This window comes from Nematostella vectensis, chromosome 2, assembly GCF_932526225.1.
Source record: "Nematostella vectensis chromosome 2, jaNemVect1.1, whole genome shotgun sequence".
NCBI classification, from domain to species: domain Eukaryota; kingdom Metazoa; phylum Cnidaria; class Anthozoa; order Actiniaria; family Edwardsiidae; genus Nematostella; species Nematostella vectensis.
Window position 1 is genome coordinate 13,044,148 of NC_064035.1, and position 25,658 is coordinate 13,069,805.

At 40.9% G+C, this 25,658-nt stretch overlaps 1 protein-coding gene across 5 annotated transcripts; it reads right to left on the minus strand.

Annotated features, from left to right (window-relative positions):
* Window positions 1-1,562: 1,562 nt before the first annotated feature.
* Window positions 1,563-24,864, minus strand: LOC5521753 (rho GTPase-activating protein 15). Of its 5 annotated transcripts, none has more exons than XM_032366886.2 (17): window positions 24,056-24,863; window positions 21,857-22,060; window positions 18,573-18,740; window positions 16,993-17,157; window positions 15,511-15,603; window positions 15,225-15,295; window positions 14,711-14,792; window positions 14,223-14,327; window positions 13,823-13,921; window positions 12,035-12,077; window positions 10,191-10,316; window positions 9,354-9,455; window positions 8,845-8,943; window positions 8,588-8,665; window positions 6,362-6,496; window positions 5,943-6,048; window positions 1,563-2,563 (listed from the first exon to the last, which is right to left on the minus strand). In XM_032366886.2, exons 1-17 carry the CDS (start codon window positions 24,488-24,490, stop codon window positions 2,392-2,394), a joined length of 2,283 nt encoding a protein of 760 aa, XP_032222777.2. In that variant the 5' UTR covers window positions 24,491-24,863; the 3' UTR covers window positions 1,563-2,391. The 5 variants fall into 5 exon arrangements, with proteins under 5 accessions (XP_032222777.2, XP_032222776.2, XP_032222778.2 ...); XM_032366885.2 differs by having other exon boundaries at window positions 15,511-15,606; XM_032366887.2 differs by lacking the exon at window positions 10,191-10,316 and having other exon boundaries at window positions 15,511-15,606; window positions 24,056-24,864.
* Window positions 24,865-25,658: the final 794 nt, after the last annotated feature.

Genomic DNA, 25,658 nt, shown 5'->3' on the forward strand with positions numbered 1-25,658 from the left:
AATTACCTTTGCGTTTCAAATCATGAGCGAACCGGGGTTTGTCGTTACTAAAATTATTACCCTTGCCTATAACACTAATGTAGTTTTGTTTGACATAAATGCTATTTATAATTCGATTTGGGCATTTGATTGTGCCACCACGCGAGTCATTGGAAAATTGACAGTCGGCGTATTTTGACAGTGGCCTGAAAAGGGGCGGCAGGCGTCGCGTCTAGTATTTGTGTCAGGTGTACTTTTATTTTTCCTTGATACTCAGGCTATAGTAGTATCTAATAGTATTTCCTTAATCCTGAGCAAGGCAATGATGACAGTGCGATTGTAGTTGTAATTATATACAGTTTGTTTATTGGTATCTTTTATCCAAACAAAAACATCCCTACTTGTTCTGCTTATTTTTATTTTTTTTTTTTACAAATTCTGCCGATCAATATAACACATTCACCACTTTCGGCCTCTCGGTCATCAGGGGCGATTCCCGGAGTTCCAATAAGGTTTGGCCTAAGCAAGGAGTTTTAGAAAGAGTGGCCTGTTTTATTGTTCTTTTGGTCCTTATATATTATATCTTTATATTTTTAAGCAAAATGTCTAAAAATAGGGGTGCCCAGGCCCACTCGGCCCACCCCTGCCCCAGATCCACTCATAGTCGTGCAATATTGGGTTCGTTGGCGCATAATCAAGGCATACGATAATCTACGAATTACAAAAGCCCATACCGGTCAGTTGTTGGATGTCAGAGATGCTAGTATAAATTAAAAGTGTCAGCTTTAGCAGGCCTCCAAATATTGTGGGTTGGCCACGCCCCTACTGGTCATTTCCTCGTAGTTTTGGAAAATATTAGGGGCAACTGCCACTGACTGTACAGTGCTTTTAAAAGGTCAATCTACTTTGCCGAGCTCTTTGAAACTGCCACTGACTGTACAGTGCTTTTAAAAGGTCAATCTACTTTGCCGAGCTCTTTGAAACTGCCACTGACTGTACAGTGCTTTTAAAAGGTCAATCTACTTTGCCGAGCTCTTTGAAACTGCCACTGACTGTACAGTGCTTTTAAAAGGTCAATCTACTTTGCCGAGCTCTTTGAAAATGCCACTGACTGTACAGTGCTTTTAAAAGGTCAATCTACTTTGCCGAGCTCTTTGAAACTGCCACTGACTGTACAGTGCTTTTAAAAGGTCAATCTACTTTGCCGAGCTCTTTGAAAGTGCCTGTACGATGGTTCTTTTCTGAGCATAACTATTGCCTCGGTGATAAAGAATACTAAACACGTGCAAGAGTGTGACGTCGTGTCAAATCTTTGCACTGTTCGTCTGTAATTTTACTCCCTTCCTTGTATGCTTCATTAAAAAAAACTGTCTTAAATTTCGTACGACGACTACTGCGACCTTCCTATAAACAGGTTTTACAGGTATTACCCTGCGCATCTCATAGAGAAAACTTAGTGTCCCATGCTGTGTACTCTGATTAGCCAAGAGTTACGTAACCGAAAAGACTAACGTATGATGGAAAAATTGAGTATTTCGATAGAATATAAAACTGGGTATTAAAATACAGATAGAATGGAAAAGTGGATGTTAAAATCGATTGTATTTGTTTGTATTGATATGACTGATGTATGTTTTTGATATAAAGTTCCGATTACTTAAACGGTAGCCTCAACAAAGATAAGAATAACATATCTCTGCTACCGGATGTGTATATCTGTTGATAACTACTATCCCGGGGGTATATATACAATACAATGAACTTTATTTCACGAGGGTTTCATATTTATATCTGTGGCTAACTACTATCACCGGCTTGGTTATCTGTGGATAAAAACTATCACCGGCTTGGTTATCTGTGGCTAACTACTATCACCGGCTTGGTTATCTGTGGATAACTACTATCACCGGCTTGGTTATCTGTGGATAACTACTATCACCGGCTTGGTTATCTGTGGATAACTACTATCACCGGCTTGGTTATCTGTGGCTAACTACTATCACCGGCTTGGTTATCTGTGGATAACTAAGTCTGTTTTCCACTGGAGAAAAGGGTGTGCTAAGTTGCACGGCATTTAAGATTTGTTTGCAGTATTTCAATTTTATGTATGTCTATCTAAAACATCGTCATCTACTATTTTGTTTTATCTCACTTAATCTCTTTGATATCAAGGATACTCTGGTGATTATAAAGTTTTTGTGGGTGTGCAGGAACAGTCTCCAACCCACACACAGTGTATGGAGTTTGATTGAGTGTCGAGGCACGGAGCTCGGTGAATCACATTGACGCAGCCCCTCTTCTTATTCGGGAATACTTGCGTGACTTGTCAGAGAGTCACGCCATCCACTCTTCCTGCGGACCTCGTGAAAGCTCAAACACCAAGGCACTAGATTGCGTGACATGCGCACGCGCCTATCTAAAAATCTCGTCGTATTCCAAGAGCAGGAACTCGACGATTTGGTTCTGATAGACCATGTTCATAGCGATGTTGCCGGCATCGTAGCGTGGTCGCATCATGTTTGGGCCCCACACGATGGCTAAGTTCTGGGCGTGCATACGGTTGACTTCGCTAAACCCCATGACCCTACAGGCAAAAGAGGCACAAGTTGTTTAGGAGGGCATCGTATGGTAATGGGACCAATTCCCACACACTTTGGGTCCAATTCAAACCCGTCGTTGTGTCGCTCCTACGCTCACTCACCCAATAACGGCTGAGCGGGTGAGTTTTATGCACATTTTATTTTACGACGCATAACCGAGTCTACACACTCTCATGATATTAGGATTCCTCTTATAAAATACTGAATAAAGCAGTTTTACATGTAACGTACAGACGTGGTAATAAATTAGATATAAAGAAAAGTGCCCCTAGGTATACCATGGATAAGAGCAGGGTGCCGAACTCACCCAAGAACAAATAAATAAGGATGTTATCAATACCCTAGCATAAGAGGTAACCCCCCCTCCATGGTTTACCATGGATAAGGTATGGATAAGAGTAAGGTGTGGTACTCACCAAAGAGCTAATAAGTGAGGGTGTCACCAATACCCTAGCATAAGAGGTACCCCCCCTATCCATGGTATACCATGGATAAGGTATAAAACCCTAACATAAGAGGCAACCCCCCCCATCCGTGGTATACCATGGATAAGGTATAATACCCTAGCATAAGAGGCAACCCCCCCCCATCCATGGTATACCATGGATAAGGTATAAAACCCTAGCATAAGAGGCAACCCCCCCCATCCATGGTATACCATGGATAAGGTATAATACCCTAGCATAAGAGGCAACCCCCCCCATCCATGGTATACCATGGATAAGGTATAAAACCCTAGCATAAGAGGTAACCCCCCCCCCCCATCCATGGTATACCATGGATAAGGTATAAAACCCTAGCATAAGAGGTAACCCCCCCCATCCATGGTATACAATGGATAAGGTAAAATACCCTAGCATAAGAGGCAACCCCCCCCCATCCATGGTATACCATGGATAAGGTATAAAACCCTAGCATAAGAGGTAACCCCCCCCCCCCATCCGTGGTATACCATGGATAAGGTATAATACCCTAGCATAAGAGGTAAACCCCCCCCATCCATGGTATACCATGGATAAGGTATAAAACCCTAGCATAAGAGGTAACCCCCCCATCCATGGTATACCATGGATAAGGTATAATACCCTAGCATAAGAGGTAACCCCCCCCCCCCATCCATGGTATACCATGGATAAGGTATAATACCCTAGCATAAGAGGTAACCCCCCCATCCATGGTATACCATGGATAAGGTATAATACCCTAGCATAAGAGGTAAACCCCCCCCATCCATGGTATACCATGGATAAGGTATAATACCCTAGCATAAGAGGTAAACCCCCCCCATCCATGGAATACCATGGATAAGGTATAAAACCCTAACATAAGATGTACCCCCCCTATCCATGGTATACCATGGATAAGGTATAATACCCTAGCATAAGAGGTAACCCCCCCATCCATGGTATACCATGGATAAGGTATAATACCCTAGCATAAGAGGTAACCCCCCCCCATCCATGGTATACCATGGATAAGGTATAATACCCTAGCATAAGAGGTAACCCCCCATCCATGGTATACCATGGATAAGGTATAATACCCTAGCATAAGAGGTAAACCCCCCCCATCCATGGTATACCATGGATAAGGTATAAAACCCTAGCATAAGAGGTAACCCCCCCATCCGTGGTATACCATGGATAAGGTATAAAACCCTAGCATAAGAGGTAACCCCCCCCCCCATCCATGGTATACCATGGATAAGGTATAAAACCCTAGCATAAGAGGTAACCCCCCCCATCCATGGTATACCATGGATAAGGTATAATACCCTAGCATAAGAGGTAACCCCCCCCCCATCCATGGTATACCATGGATAAGGTATAATACCCTAGCATAAGAGGTAACCCCCCCCCCCCATCCATGGTATACCATGGATAAGGTATAATACCCTAGCATAAGAGGTAACCCCCCCATCCATGGTATACCATGGATAAGGTATAATACCCTAGCATAAGAGGTAACCCCCCCCCCCCCATCCATGGTATACCATGGATAAGGTATAATACCCTAGCATAAGAGGTAACCCCCCATCCATGGTATACCATGGATAAGGTATAATACCCTAGCATAAGAGGTAACCCCCCCATCCATGGTATACCATGTATAAGGTATAATACCCTAGCATAAGAGGTAACCCCCCATCCCGCTCCATGGTATACCATGGATAAGGTATAATACCCTAGCATAAGAGGTAACCCCCCCATCCATGGTATACCATGGATAAGGTATAAAACCCTAGCATAAGAGGTAACCCCCCTATCCATGGTATACCATGGATAAGGTATAATACCCTAGCATAAGAGGTAACCCCCCCATCCATGGTATACCATGTATAAGGTATAATACCCTAGCATAAGAGGTAACCCCCCTATCCATGGTATACCATGTATAAGGTATAAAACCCTAGCATAAGAGGTAACCCCCCCATCCGTGGTATACCATGGATAAGGTATAAAACCCTAGCATAAGAGGTAACCCCCCCCCCCCCCATCCATGGTATACCATGGATAAGGTATAATACCCTAGCATAAGAGGTAACCCCCCCCATCCATGGTATACCATGGATAAGGTATAAAACTCTAGCATAAGAGGTAACCCCCCCCCCCCCATCCATGGTATACCATGGATAAGGTGTAATACCCTAGCATGAGAGGTAACCCCCCCCATCCATGGTATACCATGGATAAGGTATAATACCCTAGCATAAGAGGTAACCCCCCCCCCCCCATCCATGGTATACCATGGATAAGGTATAAAACCCTAGCATAAGAGGTAGCCCCCCCCCCATCCATGGTATACCATGGATAAGGTATAATACCCTAGCATAAGAGGTAAACCCCCCCCATCCATGGTATACCATGGATAAGGTATAAAACCCTAGCATAAGAGGTAACCCCCCCATCCATGGTATACCATGTATAAGGTATAATACCCTAGCATAAGAGGTAACCCCCCATCCCGCTCCATGGTATACCATGGATAAGGTATAATACCCTAGCATAAGAGGTAACCCCCCCATCCATGGTATACCATGGATAAGGTATAAAACCCTAGCATAAGAGGTAACCCCCCTATCCATGGTATACCATGGATAAGGTATAATACCCTAGCATAAGAGGTAACCCCCCCCCATCCATGGTATACCATGGATAAGGTATAATACCCTAGCATAAGAGGTTACCCCCCCCCCCCATCCATGGTATACCATGGATAAGGAATGGATAAGAGGGTGTGGTACTCACCAAAGAACTAATAAGTGAGGGTGTCACCAATACCCTAGCATAAGAGGTAATCCCCCTTCCCCCAGGACAAAAGATGGGTTCCCCCAGCTAAAGCTGGAAGGCCGTGCTTACTTACTTGTGCAAATGACCAAGCAACAACTTGAGTGTGTCGAAGTTGATTCGAGGTAGCTGCCCTACCAGGCTCTTAAGCGCACCAAGCTTAGAATTTCTTGTGCTTTGTTCTGATGACAAGCGATACCTGTTAGGAAGACCGTTTAATCCCGACAACTCGAAGACTAGAAGTTACTGGGTTACACTTTATTAGAAACGAGTAGTTACTCGTTACAACACGTGACGCGCGCACTCTCTTAGAAACGAGTAGATATTTGTCTCAACATAACGAAGACGCATGCACTATTATACAGGTTATCAGTTATTTGTCTCAACATAGCAATGACACGCACTCTGATAGAGATATGTAGTTCCTTAAGGTGATACACAGACCCTTGCTAGTGACACGGGAAGGCTCACGAGCTAACGAAGGAGTAAACTTACTGATAGCTTCGACGAACCCGCTGAAGAAATCGAAAGGTACGAGTGGTTCTGGCATCTCCCGGAAGTATAGCTTTAGTGAGCCGGCAAGTGCGTGGATGTCGTCAAAGGGAGACTCGCCCAGTGCTATAGGCTCCTCTGTAAATACACAAAACAGTACTGTTAGGCCCTCGAAAGTGATAACCACAGCAGAGGTGTCATCAAGTTTGCCAAAAGCGTCCATTAAACGTGAAACCGGGCTATAGAAGGAGCGTGCCCAGGGCAGCGACACCTTCAGTTGTTGCTCAGCCGTCGAGCTGTCAAGACGTATCGGAATTTCTTATCGAAATCGAATATTTGGTTCCATATAAACTAGCAAAGGTAGAAAGAAACATTAAGTTGAGAAAGATGAGAAAGTTATTAGGGTTTTAAAGGACGCATTCAGAGTTTTATTATGAAATTTTGTGTCTTTCGCTCTGCCTAACGGTTAGTCCGCCATGTTGGTTCTGATCTCAAACTTCTCGAGGTGTGAGAAGGGGGCGTCCCTATCTATTTATAGCGCGGTTTGGCGTTTAAAAAGACATCCCTAATGTCAAGAGTGTTCCGAGAAATGGCCAGTGCATGACAGGGTGGTTTGTATGCCAAAGCAACAGGAAAACAACTCTTAATATACAAACGAATAGGTAAGAGCAACAGCTGCATGCACACTACAAGATGAGCATGCGCGACATACACACTACATAATAAGCATGCGTGACATGCGCACTACACATGCGCGACATACACACTACATAATGAGCATGCGTGACATGCGCACTACACATGCGTGACACACACACTATAAGATGAGCATGTGCGGCATACACATTACATAATAAGTATGCGCGACATGTACACTACATAATGAGCATGCGTGACATGCGCACTACACATGCGCGACATACACACTACATAATGAGCATGCGTGACATGCGCACTACACATGCGTGACATACACACTACAAGATGAGCATGCGCGGCATACACATTACATAATGAGTATGCGTAACATACACACTACATAATGAGCATGCGTGACATACACACTACACATACGTGACACACACATCACACATGCGTGACATACACACTACACATGCGTGACGTACACACTACACATTCGTGACATACATGCGTGACGTACACACTACACATTCGTGATATATACACTACACATGCGTGACATACACACTACACATACGTCACATACACTACACATACGTGACATACACACTACACATACGTGACATGCAATACACATGCGTGACATACACACTACAAATGCGTGACATACACAATACACATGCGTTACATACATGATACACATGCGTGACATACACACTACTCATACGTGACATACACACTACACATGCGTGACATATATACTACACATGCCTGACATAGACACTACACATGCGTGACATACATACTACACATGCGTGACATTCACACTACACATGCGTGACAAACACACTACACATGCGTGACATACACACTACACATGCGTGACGTACACACTACACATTCGTGACATACATGCGTGACGTACACACTACACATTCGTGATATATACACTACACATGCGTGACATACACACTACACATACGTCACATACACTACACATACGTGACATACACACTACACATACGTGACATGCAATACACATGCGTGACATACACACTACAAATGCGTGACATACACAATACACATGCGTTACATACATGATACACATGCGTGACATACACACTACTCATACGTGACATACACACTACACATGCGTGACATATATACTACACATGCCTGACATAGACACTACACATGCGTGACATACATACTACACATGCGTGACATTCACACTACACATGCGTGACAAACACACTACACATGCGTGACATAGACACTACACATGCGTGACATACACACTACACATACGTGACATACACACTACACATGCGTGACATACACAATACACATGCGTTACATACATGATACACATGCGTGACATACACACTACACATGCGTGACATACACACTACACATGCGTGACATTCACACTACACATGCGTGACATTCACACTACACATGCGTGACATACACACTACACATGCGTGACATACACACTACACATGCGTGACATACACACTAGACAACACTGGACAAGGAGATGTGCAAGAATAGCCGACAGGACAACACCTTTGTGACAGTACATACCTTGATCAACCATAATGCGTATTCTCTGAACTAGTGCAACGTTCCCACAGACGCGATAGATCCCATCAAACTCGAGTCCTAGAGAGTCCAGAAAACACAAGGTTAAAATAAAAATCATACTACTTCGTCTATTACCAATCGCTACCATACCACCAACCACCTCCCTCCTTAAAATACAAAATAACGCACATCTTCCCCCGATTTTAATCCCCAAAAAGAGAATCGTTGCATTCCATTTCTTTTCATGACCATCTCACCTCTGCTCTCTATGGCATTGATGCACTTGGAGACGAATATCGGTATGGTGGTGCCCTCTCGCTCACACAGATGAGTGATGGGACATCCGAAGACTTGCTCTGTAAAGATCATTAAAATGTGAATCATTAATGTCGCCCATAACAAGTGCAGGCTACTCATTCTGACATTCCTTGTATAGAAAGGGCACTATCTCTAGGACAAATTTGGGAGTAATAGTAGGCGCTTGTAAAACAGGAAAGAATTTACGGGATGCAATGCACCTGGAGTGAAAATAAAATCTGCCGAACGAGACGGGAAAGTCAACCTCTAGGGCGGTTGCGATACATTTTTGTTCATTTGAAGTTCCAAAAGTGGGTTGTCAACCAATGGAAGCAACAGCATAACTTCATTTTAGGGAGTGGTTTATTTTTGGAATGGACGTCACATTAATTAAGGTTTATCGTGTAAAAATACGCGGAGGGCTGAAATAACAGAAGAGCACTTGAGCTAAGGAGTGTCAACAACTCACCTCTGATGATTCCCTTTTTCTCCAGTTCCTCTATCGTGGGTCTTCTGGAGATTAACTTGCGAAGTTTGTCTTTGATTTTGGTCTTTTGGTCGTCACTTAAAGCTGTAAGGGGGCGTAACCGTGCAAATATTAATCACACGATTCTCTTGTATAACATAAAAGCTTGGAGATGGATAAGGTTGTTGGATGTCCTACTGCTTGGTTAAGCACGGGATTAAATACAATCAACCATTTTGTCAGCTCAGCATCAGTTAGTATTACCAAACAATTTCGAGGTCAATTGCATTGTTGACATATTGCAAAATAGAGGCAATTTAAATATCCAAATATTTATCTGCCTCAATATGAAGCTTTTTTGAAGCAGTTAATTGTAAAAAAAACTGCTATTCCCCATGGTTACTGGTTACAACCCCCTGCGTTTGACAAAAAATCACCTACAAAGCTCGTTATTGCGGTGGCCTCAGTCCTACCTCCCGTAACCCTCTTGTAACCAACACAAACCTTAATAGCTAATCAGTCCCTGGTTTCGATCCACTCGATTCATTTGCATTAAATACGGCTCATGGATAATACGACGTTTGAACTTAGCCTTATACGTTGTGTAGACATATGAATGAATGTATCTGCGGCCTTACAAAAGACAAAAAAAATATCTATTTACAAAGTTATCATACGTGCATTTTACGAGTTGCAGCCATAGCGTTATTTAATCAATCATCATACGTGCAATTTGCGGCTTTATATTGCGAGATTTAACTGCAGTTAATCGTTAGCAACTAAAATGTGACAGTAGCCAGGCATGAGGAACAAGTCGGAAGGGAGCGGGACACACCGTACCTCTCCTCTTGCTGAAAGAGCGCATTATCCCCCCGGGGGTGAGAGAGGTTGGCGTAGACGGCTCATCCAGACCTTCGTCACTCTCGTATCCGCAAAGCTGGGTGCTCCCAGAAGCCGCTACCCCAGCTGATCGAGAATAAATGGACGTTACACACTCTAGATAAACCAGCAGAGAACAGCGCACCCCGGCCTTTGCGCTTTTCGAAAACAATACATTTCCGAATAAGCCCGAATGAGAGCCGGCTAGCAGGCTAAACTGACCGAGATAAAGATAAGAACACGGTCTAGAAAAACCATTAGCGAAAAGACCAACTGACCGCCGAGATCAAGAACACGCTCTAGATAAACCAGCAGAGAACAGACCAACTGGGTGAGATCAAGAACACGGTCTAGATAAACCAGCAACGAACAGACCAACTGGGTGAGATCAAGAACACGGTCTAGATAAACCAGCAACGAACAGACCAACTGATCAAGTTCAAGAACACGCTCTAGATAAACCAGCAGAGAACAGACCAACTGACCGCCGATATAAAGAACACGCTCTAGATAAACCAGCAGAGAACAGACCAACTGGGTGAGATCAAGAACACGGTCTAGATAAACCAGCAACGAACAGACCAAATGACCAAAATCAAGAACACGCTCTAGATAAACCACCAGCGAACAGACCAACTGACCAAGTTCAAGAACACGCTCTAGATAAACCAGCAGAGGACCAGGAAATTGGCGAGGGATGCCAAGATCAGAACGACCAGAAAATTACAAGAGGCAAGGGATGCCTAGAAATGAGTGACCAGAAAATGTTAAGAGGCGAGGGATGCAGAGAACAGAACGACTAGGAAATGATAAGAGGCAAGGGATGACTGAGTGACCAGGAAATATAAAGAGGCGAGGGAAGCCGAGAGCTAAGTGACCAGGAAATGGGCGAAGGATGCCGAGAACAGAACGACTAGGAAAAGATAAGAGGCAAGGGATGCCAAGAAATAAGTGACCAGAAAATATAAAGAGGCGAGGGAAGCCGAGAACTAAGTGACCAGGAAATGGGCGAGGGATGCCGAGAACAGAACGACTAGGAAATGATAAGAGGCGAGGGATGACTGAGTGACCAGGAAATATCAAAAGGCGATGGAAGCCGAGAACAAAGTGACCAGGAAATGGGCGAAGGATGCCGAGAACAGAACGACTAGGAAATGATAAGAGGCAAGGGATGCCAAGAAATAAGTGACCAGAAAATATAAAGAGGCGAGGGAAGCCGAGAACTAAGTGACCAGGAAATGGGCGAGGGATGCCGAGAACAGAACGACTAGGAAATGATAAGAGGCGAGGGATGACTGAGTGACCAGGAAATATCAAAAGGCGATGGAAGCCGAGAACAAAGTGACCAGGAAATGGGCGAAGGATGCCGAGAACAGAACGACTAGGAAATGATGAGGCAAGGGATGCCAAGAAATGAGTGACCAGTAAATATAAAGTGGCGAGGGAAGCCGAGAACTAAGTGACCAGGAAATGGGCGAGGGATGCCGAGAACAGAACGACTAGGAAATGATAAGAGACAAGGGATGACTGAGTGACCAGGAAATATAAAGAGGCGAGGGAAGCCGAGAAACACTCAAACTAAATTAACGTGGCATTGTCTATTGCATCCCAATAAAAAGAAAATGCGTTCTTTTTTATAAAACAGCTTTTAACTCTTAACTTTATTCAAGAAAAGCATGCCTTTATCCAAGGAAACTTGTTTATGCTAAACGTTTTTTATCCTTAATCAAAATTTTTTTTTTCTAAGCATGCAAATAACACAACGAAAACACAAGAGTGAAAACCTTTAAACATATCATAGTTACCTTTCTCTTGCACTGAGCCGACCACAGAAGAGTCTTCCTCGTTCTGGGGATGAAGTAAACAACTTACCAACTGAGACTTGGGAACATATCACAAGGATTCTTAAACTTTAGGTATTAAAATACCTAAATTAAACGACTTTATAAGCAATATAAAGCACGACCATAGGGAATCGCAATAAAACGTCATAGATAAACGTCAAACACTCGAGATTCTTGGGGAAATATAAGCATTTCAGTGTGTTCAAGCCTATTAACCGCTATAGTGAATCAAACTTGGATAATTTCTTATTTTCTGTGCCCGAAGAAGACTTCGATATTTTCTGGCCCCTGACCAGTTACCCTCGACGACGTACTCTCGCGCTTGACCCTCGACCAAAAGTCACACTCTGTGGGAAGATGTCAAAAAAGCTGATCGCTTCCGGCAAAAACATAAATGTTTCAGTTCCGGTCGATAATCAAATTACGGATCAAGCCAATGCCAAGCCCAATCAATATTCGCGACCCCTCTCAGGCGAACTGACTCTCGTTCCTGGCTATAACGGCAATAGAGTCGAGGTTTCCGTATGAGAGGGACGGCTGAACGAACCATTTGTATGTTGAGCACGGTATATCCCTCATACACCTACTTTATCGCAATCTAGGCTGCGAAAACCTCGTGAGACCGGTAGCATGGCGGCAGGGAGTGGCGCGCAACGGCGAAATAGCAGTCTGACGCTACGCCGAAAAAAACTGCTGCGCTCTAAGGTCGACTGCATGCTAGGAAGCACCGAGCAGAGATAGCAGGGACAGGGCTAGGGTCAACTAAGATGCAAGGATGATATGCCCATGCCAGCTTGAGCACCCCACTGAGGGACTTGATGACAAATAGCACAGGAAACCCATGACAGGGGCTTGATGACACGTAGCACAGGAAACCCATGACAGAGGCTTGATGACATATAGCACAGGAAACCCATGACAGGGGCTTGATGACACATAGCACAGGAAACCCATGACAGGGACTTGATGACACATAGCACAGGAAACCCATGACACAGACGAGACACCAGGTAGCACAGGACACCCATGACAGGGACTTGATGACACATAGCACAGGAAACCCATGACAGGGACTTGATGACACATAGCACAGGAAACCCATGACACAGACGAGACACCAGGTAGCACAGGAAACCCATGACAGGGACTTGATGACATATAGCACAGGAAACCCATGAATGACAGACGAGACACCAGGTAGCACAGGAAACCCAAAAAGGGCTCATTACGAAAAAAAAAGACGAGACACTAGGTAACACAGGTAACCCACGACACAAACAAGACACAGGAAACCAATAAACAGACGAAACACAGGTAACACAGGGAACCCACGAAACCTACAAGACACCAGGTAACCCACACAGGAAACACAGGGCACGGGCTATAGGATAACTTTACTCCAAAATGATGTCTAATGTTTGTTAGTGTAATTCTCTTCCTAATAATTCATTGGGTATTATATTCTTTATATACAATAAAATTTAAGAACATCGTTAAGAACATATTCAGCCTTAAAATGTCCCAAAAATAAGAAAGGCCCAGCCTCAACTGAAAATTAGACGTTCTTATATAAAAAAAAGAGTGTATATACTTTTGCAACTGGAAACAGCACACAGGGAACCGACAAGATACAGGTTACACAGGAAACTCACAAAACAGACAAGCCACAGGATACACAGGGAACCCAAAAAAACAGATGAGACCGTTAGAAACGAAAGACAGAGAATAAGGAAGTCAAGTTTCACTCACCAGTCTTGTTATCGTGTTTGCAATGGCACTGAACCACTCGTTTGCCAAAGTCTGGTTATCGGACTGCAACAGGAACTGGAGCCCTGACACAGTACTGATCTAGAAAACATACAGAGCAACAAAGAGAGCTTAAAATGAAACAAAAGTTCTAAGTTCGTGGGATGGGGGATGCAGCCAGGGTCCTATCTAACACAGGGGCAGGGGTCAGCAGCCCCCTTAGAAGAGCATCAATTGCGGAAGATATGTAAAAAAAATGTCTGCTCCCTAAGCAAATAAAATAAATATCTGAGGCTTACCCCAAACAGCTTTGCCAAATTGAGAAAAACCTTGACTTTTAGAGGATAGAACTTCCAAGACTTTTCATTGCATTGCGCTTCATGTTTAGCCATTCAATACTGACCTGGAAGGCATTCTTCTTGCGTGTTGATGAGGATGTCACCCATTCAAGGTTACCACCTCTTAGTTCACAGCTACTCTCAGGTTTTCCATGTGGGAGCCCAGGTTTCTTTATATACAAGGAAGTATATCAGTTAATTTCCTTCTTTCTTTTTAGTTCATTCATTTTCATTTTATTTCTTATCTAGGGGCATATTAAGTTACTTTCAACAGAGGTCACTGCTCAAATCAATGACAAAGCTGATAACTACAAAACAAGTAGGAGCATGATTGGTGTCTTTCGGTGTCAACTTGTTTCCTGGGAAAGAGGTACAATAATCACACACTGACGACTATCCTCTAGTATTAGCTGTCTCAAAACTCTAGCCCGTTTCTTTTCTAGAAAGAAACCTGAAAGAGTTCTTTTTGTGCAAATATACAGACACGCAATGGACAAAGATTTCTCTATAACTTACAAGTACCTATTATTTTTCCACTTAATTGGTTACTTACCTGAGATGCAGACTTATGATCACGATAGAAGACTATGTTAGAATTGAACAAAGCCACAAACGTGTTGTTCCACGATGGTCGCCTGTTCATAGAGATGGGACAGAGCTAGTTTAATGACTTGAGAAACTGAAAGATCATTTAAATGCATTAAGATATAAATGACAGTATACTATAAGATCAGTGATAAGATAAGTGGCCCACTGTCATAAAAAAAGATAAAAATATAATTCATTATATATATGCGAAAAGAAATAAATGTGGGGTTTTCAGCAGGTCAACACAATACCCCCCCTCCTCCCAGTTATCCAGAGGTTAGGCAACTCGTTTGGCAACTGTACACTATGCAACCGATCCAACTGGTTGCCTAATCGAACTCATCACGGTTGCCTAATGACTCGAGACATTAGGCAACCACACCATTTTTCGGGTCCCTTCAAAGTCAAGTAAATTGAAACACACACAAGCCCCACCAATCCTACTGTGTTGGTTTGTTTGATTGTTTACTATTACATACTTAATTTTCTTGTTCCCGCTGTCTGCTATCTTCTTGCGGTTGAGGGGACCTTGCTTCTGAACAGCCTGGGACTGAGAACATGGTACATAAAAATAATTCTTAGTAAAAGATAGCTTGCAATGAACACAATATTTATGTCTAGTACCAGTAGAAAACCAACTAACAATAACAAACTCTGGTGAATAGTGAAAAGGTGGTGGTCGTTTGGAAAACTTACAATATCTTCAAATCCTGTTGGATATTAAAGTGTTGGCCAGTTACATACAACATTGTATAGCAAACTTACAATGTTATCAAACTCTGTTGGAGGTGGAGGTGGTGGCCAGGTCTCCTCTGTAGATGTTCCACTTTCCATAGATCCAGAGCGAAAAAATCCAGTCTGCTGGAGACCAAACAAGCAAAAAATTAAAAATCAAACAGACTAGCTATGGAGAAAGGAAGAAAGCATGATATGTTTTTAGCATTGGGATGATTTAAAGAACAGGGCTGGTGTTTAATTGTAATCAATTAATAACACTGGAAATTATTTGGTATGGTTGTGTTTGGGCTCAAGAAGGTGTATACGGCCATGTAAAATATCCTTTATAAAAAGATTGGTGGTTACAGAGTCTACTTCAAATTATGCAATGAGCTGTATTACCTTATAGAGTTTGGTTTGAGTATAATATACATATGGTGTGAATAAATAAAAAATACAAAGATTCTATACAGCATGTGAGCAAAATTGAAAGAAAAAAGGGTGAAAGTCAAGCTCAAATACCACTGACCCAGGATGTATGTATTCAACTTTCCAAAAATGCACAGCAGTCACTTCTCAGTCACGTTTAAGGGACTATGCCACTCGCAACAGCTTTTTTTTACAGCAAGGAGAGTGTCATAGGGGGCAACCCAGCTGCAGTCTCTTTTTATCTCCTACACCCATGATTCAATGCTGACATTAAATCTTCATACAGAGCAATAAAACTAGTTGATAGCTGTAAAATGGGACTTGACAGAGGGTGATAAAGGATTCTTTTTGTGACTGGAGCTGTATTTGCTTGTCTGTGTTTTTAGTTGGATGGTATTTGTATCTTCTTTGGTGAGAAATGTTTATGCTTTTTGTTTAACAATTCATCAGAAATCATGGTTGATACTTTGACATTGATATTTTGACATTTTTATTTTTTTATATTCTATCTATATGGCATTGCTTGCATGTGATTGAAGACCATCTATCCCATAGAATTAAAGTAGTCTGCATCTACAATAACACAACATCACAAATGAGTGACGTGAAAAGTAGGTTGAATTAAAAGTGATAAATACTTTGCCAAGTTGCAGCCCCTAACCTTAAAATACTGTATATGTGTGTAATGCACCTAACAAATCTATCACCTATGTAATGATACACTGCAAAAATGCAGTCCCAATGTCAGCACAAGGCTGGGCATAGAAGAAACTCCATCTAATACAGGCCATATCATATGATATTGATGTCTCTCTGTGCCATTCTGTTTTCTCGAATGCCACGTTAGGAGACACAAGGATACTCCATTCAAATGGATACTTACAACTTTTGAACTTGTCTAACATTATCATAATTTTTACATTTTTCTTTTTTCAATGGAAATGCAACCTAAGTGATTAAGGAAACATTGTGATACATGTAAGAAACAATCCTTGGATAATCCTTGATTAACATTCATACTCCAAGGTGTACTTTGAAATTAAGTATGAATAGAATACGTGTAGTTAGGCAATGACAAGCATGGAGGAAAGGTGGACTCACCAAGGGGTCAAGAACAGGTGGTGGAGGCACAAAAAGATCGAAATCAGAAGCCTTAGAGTTTCTAGGCAACAAAGAACGTGTCTTTGACATTCGCTGTGCAAGTTGGGGTGATCTTGATCTGCGGTAGGTCACATCTAGGGCCTCAAAGGACTGGCGGTGTTGGACCTGATGGAGAATGTGGGGTACAGTACATGTATGTGGTGAGTGACAGTGAGTGATAGGAATGTCATGGTCACCTTCTAGTCCTCATAGGAAAGAAGGTGCTGAGGAGAATGGAAAATGTAGAATTCGTAAAAGCTGGAGTACTGTTAATCAACACCATTAATGGATATTCAGTGGGCTTAGGCAAGTGATCAGAGATCACACAGCAGGGAAAACAGTATGGTTACTGTCAAGGGTTAGGCATGTGATCAGAGATCAAGTCAACATGGACGAATAAAAAGACAGAGGAATAGCTGAATGGCTCCATAGCTTATCAAATACTAGCCAAATTTGTCAGGGTATTAGCTTAGCTTAGCTCTACCACAGTCAGCAGTGTTATTCGCAAAGAAATCTGCATATAAATTTGATTGACCACATTATGTTTTTTTCTGACCTGTTTGCTCGCATTAGTCAATGACTGGCATCAAAGGGGATAGCATACTCCCATTTAGTAGTTTAAAATAAAAGTTGCTTGTAAAGGAGTCAACACAAACTCCTAAAGCAATGCTGTCATAGTTTAAAAAATAATAATAATAACCAACAACTTCTTGTTGAGAAAAATTATAACCATTACAGTATATTAAAGTAAAAAAAAATGTAACCATCATTTTATGTAAAGAATATGCAGTTAAACAGTGGAATACAAACTGCAAACAAAAAACACATATACAATAATTATCAAACTCAGAAGGGAAGGTATTACCATATAGCGTGATGCATACTACTTACGCAAACAATACAGAGTTTGAAGAAAAAGTTAACCCAATTAGCATAGCTGGGAGGATTCCATCATCTGATGGGCTAACTGTCATGTAGTCTGCTTAGCATCTGCTTTTAGTGTCATGCACACCCTCCCCACAAGCGGCTGCTGTAAACCAAACCACATTCCTTTCCCATTGTTTGGCGGTTTTCATTTGTAAATGCAATGAGCCCACCAGAGCATAGAGATTGTAGACCAACTAGAAGGTTTACTGGAGCTGCATGTGGGGAAGGCATGCATGACAATAAGAGCGGCTGCTAAGCAGACTGTCATGGGAGTTCTCATTACTTTTCTTCACCAACTGTCATGGTGGCCAAACTGTGCGTGACCCACTATGCAAGCCCCCAGAAATCAGCCAAATATGTTTTTCATTTGCTATTGGAAATAGTTGTGTTGTTCTTTAGTTGTTGTGAGTAAACTCCCTCTAATATTTTTCTAGCTTGTATAATTGAATTTCAATGACAAAAGATTGGGCATGCTTATAAAAATGTAATATGTAGGTCAGTGTTTGAGGAAACTATCATAATTTGAAGTATCTTGGTATACGTGTAGAGGATTTCTAGATTTTAGACAACATTCCAAATAATTAGACACAATTTGTTTGTTTTGATTCACATACCTCCGGTAGGTCCCAGGCTGTCTCACTGCCATCCAATTTATAATAATAAATTTTTCCTTTCTCATCAGCAGAAGAACTCCACTCCTCATTATTCTCCTCATTTATATAAACAGGCTCATCTGTTTCAGGGTCACGCTCAACTCGCCAACCCAATGGGGTAGTTTCTCTCTAAAGGAGAAAATAGACATTCATACACAACATCTTGCACCATACAAAAACCCAATGTTGCATAACTCATAACATTGTTATATCACCATGGGATGCCACAACATGCAATACCTTAACATGCAATACTGCAAGATACAAAAAAGCAAGGAGCAATCCCACAACATGCAATACTGAAAAATACAATACTGCAACATGCAAACTGCAAAATACAATACTGCAACATGCAAACTGCAAAATACAATACTGCATCATGCAAACTGCAAAATACAATACTGCATCATGCAATACTGCAAAATACAATACTGCAACATGCAATACTGCAAAATACAATACTGCAACATGCAAACTGCAAAATACAATACTGCAACATGCAATATTGGAACATGCAGTACTGTAACATGCAAACTGCAAAATACAATACTGCAATATGCAATCTGCAAAATACAATTCTGCAACATGCAAACTGCAAAATACAATACTGCAACATGCAATGTTGGAACATGCAGTACTGTAACATGCATTGTGCAAAATACAATATACTGCTACATGCAATCTGCAAAATACAATACTGCAACATGCAATACTGCAAAATACAATACTGCAACATGCAAACTGCAAAATACAATACTGCAACATGCAATATTGGAACATGCAGTACTGTAACATGCAATCTGCAAAATACAATTCTGCAACATGCAAACTGCAAAATACAATACTGCAACATGCAATATTGGAACATGCAGTACTGTAACATGCAAACTGCAAAATACAATACTGCAATATGCAATATTGGAACATGCAGTACTGTAACATGCATTGTGCAAAATACAATATACTGCAACATGCAATCTGCAAAATACAATTCTGCAACATGCAAACTGCAAAATACAATACTGCAACATGCAATATTGGAACATGCAGTACTGTAACATGCAAACTGCAAAATACAATACTGCAACATGCAATATTGGAACATGCAGTACTGTAACATGCATTGTGCAAAATACAATATACTGCAACATGCAATCTGCAAAATACAATACTGCAACATGCAAACTGCAAAATACAATACTGCAACATGCAATACTGCAACATGCAATACTGCAAAATACAATACTGCAACATGCAATACTGCAAAATACAATACTGCAACATGCAAACTGCAACATGCAATCTGCAAAATACAATACTGCAACATGCAATACTGCAAAATACAATACTGCAACATGCAATCTGCAAAATACAATACTGCAACATGCAATACTGCAAAATACAATACTGCAACATGCAATACTGCAAAATACAATACTGCAACATGCAATCTGCAAAATACAATACTGTAACATGCAATATTGGAACATGCAGTACCGTAACATGCATTATTACATGATTGACACGGTTTCCATTGTTTTCTGTAGGGCTTTATTTCACAAACCTCATTAATATGGAAGTAGCTAAGAGCCCGGGGAGGGTTTTGATATTCAGCAGGGAAGAGCGAGGCTGATGAAATGAATTGAATAGCTCATTATAAATGCAAGGGATGTATATAGATACATCCCGGGGAAGCTCATATACATCCCTTGCATTTATAATGAGCAATTAAATCAATACACTACCTGCACTCTTCCATGCTGAATATCAAAAGCCAACCATATGGCACTTAACTTTACAATATTTCAAAATCTATTCTACTATAAACATGACAAACTTGAAATATTAATTTCTTACATCTGCAGTTCGTTTTAGGGGTTTATTGCCACTTTCGCCCTCGCTCTTTATGACTTTATCAACCTTACAAACATCCTATATCATTACTTCATCAACCCTACAATCGAACACCTTTGATACTATCGAAACTATGCGATACTGCCACAGCTCTGGTTCTAATTCCTCTCTTCTGCCCACTCTTGCCAGGTACGAACAGCACCTTTTCGTGTTCTCCGGAATCCTGTCGTTTTTTCTCTTTTAACTTCTTCTTGACTTAGAATTGTAATATAACGGCTTGTTGTTCTGACAAGATCAAAATCCAGAAAAACTGTTCGGTTTGGGAAAACATATTCTCTGTCAGTTCGGACATGTCTTCATCGCTCTCCATCTCAGAAAAATATGAGCGTTATACAAATTAAAGGGTGCAACAAATCTCATTCAAACGCTCCTTTTGTAAAAGAAAGCACTTGCTTATTGCATGATTGTTATTTCCTACAAATAAAGAACAACTATAGACCCCCTATTATAGATAATTGTATATAACATTGTGAAATGTCAAACTGGCCGCAAAGGGAATACTCTTCTTTGTATTTGTTACAATTAAGATACCAAGGCATTTGTTTTCAAGGATGATATAGTTTTTGTGACTATTTAGCACATACCGATGTGGTTGATTGTTAATAGTTTTCCTTTTTGATTGCCCTAAAAATTGCAGAAGAAATAACTTTTCGATATATATGCTAATGGCGTTTGAATCTTTCACACCAGTCTTTGTTCAATCAGGGATCAATTTCAAAGATTAAGATTCTGTAAAACATTTTTGCGTGGAAACCTTTGTCAATCTGTAATAAGTCAGTTAATTACCTCGAGCCTTCGGCAATAAGCGATATACATCCCGAGGCCGCAGGCTTGGCTCTCGGTAATTAACTCTTATATACCGAGACATGCAATACCGAGACATGCAAATATGCAACATGCAATAATGTAGCATCCAATACCACAACATAACATCAATACCACCACATACAATACTGCAATATAACATGCAATCCCCTAACATTGAATACCATAACATAACATGCAATTACCTCAACATGCAATACTGTAACGCAACACTGTATATGCCACACGCAATACCACAACATGCAATACTGCAATATGCAACATGCAATACCAACACATAACATGCAATATTGCAATATGCAATACCACAATATCAGTGGTGCCTGTATCAAAAAGTAGTAGTTAGTGGATGAAGGGGAGGGCGGACCTTCAATCAGTAACAAGTCTTGAAAATCCTCATTCTGTGTTATGGGGAGGCTTAGTAGACTCCTTTAAAGAGCATAGTAATTCACCAATAGTGCCAATGGTTGCACTAATTATATAATTATATAGATATTAATACTTACCCTGGGCGTAGCAGGAGAACTACATGAACGACTTGATCTGGGAGGCTTCCAGCTTGTCTCATTGGTCTTTGGATTATAATAATATGGTCGGCCAGTATCTTCATCTTTTGTTAGTACCCAGCCAACAGGAAGGGACTGAGATTTTGGTCTCTCTTGAACCTTATTACTTGGATATGAAATGCTACCTCGGAGAGGGACACCGCTCTGAAACACAAAGAAACCACAACTTAGGGACTTATTCTTAAACATGTTTGTAATAAAAAATAAATGTAGAAAACCAATGCATCAATGCATGCCAATGACAGGCTAAAGGCAAACAGAAAATAGTGGCTCACATCCTAACTAGTAGTTGTCTAATATTTTCCAAAAATTACACAACTTGAGGAAACATACTGAAATTCAACAATGCTACTACCTATGACACAACAGAAAATATCAAATAAGCTCATTCAGAAAGCAATAGTAAAAAATATAAAATGCAACTCTTGAAATTTAAAGGCAACTTTTTGTAAAGTGTCACTAAAATTTGTACCCTTTGTCCTAGCAGTCATAAAAACATGAGAATAGTCAAGGAAAATTTCCCTGCAAAGGCCAAAACATTGGAGGTGTGCATTTTGTCGGCAATGTATTAGTGTTCTGAATAGGGAGTATCAGACCGGAATTCAAGGAATTGACAGAGATTGTACAGAATTCTGCATTCTTTTAGCATTTCTTCATAGTGAGCTTGCACAAGGTTACATCAAGTCTGCTACTATGCATATATTGGAATTGTCCCCTGCTAGGCGATTGATTATAGTTCAACTTTTCTTATTCTGCATTTTTTGAAGCCTCAGTTGTATGCAGAACTTTTAAGTTTCCAATGGGTCAAGCTAAGGATGAAACACTACAATTGTTTCAATATATCAAGAAAAAAAGGCCAGGGGTTGTCGAATGAAGCCAGCTTAACCCCATATCAATCAGCACATGACAGGCATCAAACTGGTGCCCAGGAACGATTGCCCCAAGGTACCGTTGCCCCAATCACACTGAGAACGATCGCCCCACTCAGATAGAACCATGTACTCAGCATGGTTCTGATAATACCACAAGCGTAGAGATGGTAGAGACCATAATAAAATCGAGACCAGTTTTTTGTAGTTGAAATTTTTTTTCGTTCAGTGATATAAACTGACTTCTTGCAGACTTCGGAGTCATTATGGAAAAATAAATTTGTACCTAAAAAAAAGAAAGAAAGAAAACTCTACTGTATGAAGAACACCATTTCATCTCTCTTTTAGCATGATAATTATTTCTCTACGATATTTATTCGTATTATTTACTGCTGAAAGCCTGCCCGATAACAGTGGTATTCTGCTACCGCGATCATACTCAACTATTATGGGGCGACAGTACTTTGGGGTGATCGTTCTGCAATTCAGTCAATTCGGGATCAAAGAAAAAAATGTGTTAGTATGGGCTTCTGACCCTTTCCACAATTCTTAAGTAAACCATCACCAACAGAAAACTCATGAAAAGCATGGTAACATACTGTACAAATGAGCTACAGTTATAAAAAAAGAATGTAAATAAATAACTGAAGTCACTCTCAGTATAACAGGTTTGTTTAATTTAGCATTAACAGTTCCTCCAGCAACCAGGGAAGACTGCCGTGGGCATCAGAATTGAGCAACAACAAAATACAACAAGACAACCATGACCTGTTGGTCTTTTCCATTAAAGCTGCAATTACGGTAACAAAAAAAAATGCTCAGTTGTGTTGAGTTACAATTTTTATAAAATTTTTATATCATGTTATTTGAACAGTGTGTCCATGTTAAATAACAAAGTTACGTTTGAGAACAACATAATGTATAGATATTGAAAAGATCAAATGATTTGAGAGGATATCAGCTGAATAATTATGTGGTATTATAAAACTTATATGGTATTGTATCTGAATTGCATAGAATGATACTGCTGAATCTTTCTAATAGATATTGTGGATCAAAATAACTTATTTGACAACCATCACATAAATCAAATCTAAGTCTTACCTTGTGAAAACCTTGATGATTATTGAGTTAGCAAACACGGATTTAAAACAACAGGAAGTATAAAAGATAGTACAATTATCAACGGAATTTGTTAACAGGTATAAATTTATGATAAGGATGGCTGGAATTTCAAGTTAGCTAGTGGAGTTATTAAAAAAATACTCACGTTTTCAAGTGTCCTCGCTAAAGATCGTACTCCCGCGGGCAATGTTTTCGTCTTGACCACATTTTGTTGATCATTATCCAGTTCATTTGTATTTATGTTGACGTATATATGGTGAGAATTGGAATTGTTTACGAAATCACTAGACTCTCTCGACGCAGTTCGCTCAACAAGTTTGTCATTACAAAGTTCGTTCGAGACTTCATCTGTATCTGAATATTCTGCATTCTCTTCGGCATCTTCAACAACTTCGCGTACATAGTTAGCGGGGACGTACATAGGTTTCTCGCCATTTCGTTTGACCTGCCACCAGTCGTTGTTTGATTTGTTTAAGAGCGCAAATCTTTCCCCGGTGTCGAAAGCAATCTTTCTGCCATCGCCGGCAGTGTAGGAGAAGGGATACAAAGCTTCCACTTCGTTTTCCTCTACGAGCGCCATAAAGAAGCAAAATCGCAAACCAAACACCCTTATCCCCTGTTCTTGGAGTTTTGGAGCTCTTTTCTCAATAATTCATTTCTTGTCAAAGTAAGAAACAATTTCTTTTTCTTCCTCTTGGGCTTGCCAGTGTACGATTTCGCGCAAAACACCCCGCAAACTCATGGCGAATTTAGCATGTTTATCCACATAAATTCCAAACAAGAATTGATGACAATGATTTGAAGGACCTAAGAATAGATATAGCTTACTTGTACGTGCCTTAAGCGCGAAAAAAAACATAAAAGTGGATTAAAATCAAGCTTCAACCGCGGGGAAGTATTTGGGGAGCAATTCCCACGGACGTAAATTGTGGTCGAGTCTGCGGACTTCCAGCGGTCATGCCCAACCTCTTTCAGTCGGAAACTTACGATCAGCATCTTCGTAAATTGCGAGATTGTCGGAGAAATCCAAGATGGCGGTCCGACATTTGTGTTCGAGTTGTGAAGCAAAAGAGGTGCGTGACAGATTATAAAAATATCAAGTTTTTAGGTCCTTTGCAACTTATTTTAGTTAATGTTTGTTGCTTTATATGTCATGACGCAAATTATAGACGATGAGAAAGATCGGATGACCCTCGTCTCCGAAGATGTTTCCGACTCTGAGAGGTTGGGTATGACCGCTGGAAGTCCGCAGACTCGACCACAATTTACGTCCGTGGGAAATTGCTTCCCGAAGTAATTATACACCAGAGAAATCGAACCCGTCGCTCTTAGCCTCGGGCACATGTCAAGGTATATATGTCAATCAACAGGAAACCCAAGTCTGCCTGCCACTTCCTTTGTATTTATTTTGTTTTCGTCAGAATTATAGCCAAGTTGAATTGCCACAAATAAATCACTCAGTCTGACTTTTATTAATTATTTTCGGCCTATCTGTTTGCTTTCTCGGTCCATTTAACTTTTTATACTTGTTACACTTGTCCTGAAAACAATACTTGTCGAAGATCGATTCCTTTTTTGTATTACATTAACTGATTAACCAGCATTTTTATTGGGGTTGAGAAAGGGGGATATGATATGATGGGGATAGCACATCTCAGAGACTTACAAGGTCTTTCCTAAAAAAAACAGCCTGGTACTTGTTTCCCTAACGGCCAAAGGGAGTGAGTTCGACTACCGCAATGCAATGC

What these genes read in the sequence shown, in the direction of transcription:
- LOC5521753 (XM_032366885.2), bottom strand. Translation starts at nt 24,490, where the DNA reads ATGGCGCTCGTAGAGGAAAACGAAGTGGAAGCTTTGTATCCCTTCTCC. An exon ending in ATCATAAGTCTGCATCTCAG is followed by an intron (nt 14,328 to 14,710) that starts GTAAGTAACCAA and finishes TTGTATATAAAG; the next exon opens with AAACCTGGGCTCCCACATGG. An exon ending in CAAACACGATAACAAGACTG is followed by an intron (nt 12,078 to 13,822) that starts GTGAGTGAAACT and finishes CTTCATCCCCAG; the next exon opens with AACGAGGAAGACTCTTCTGT.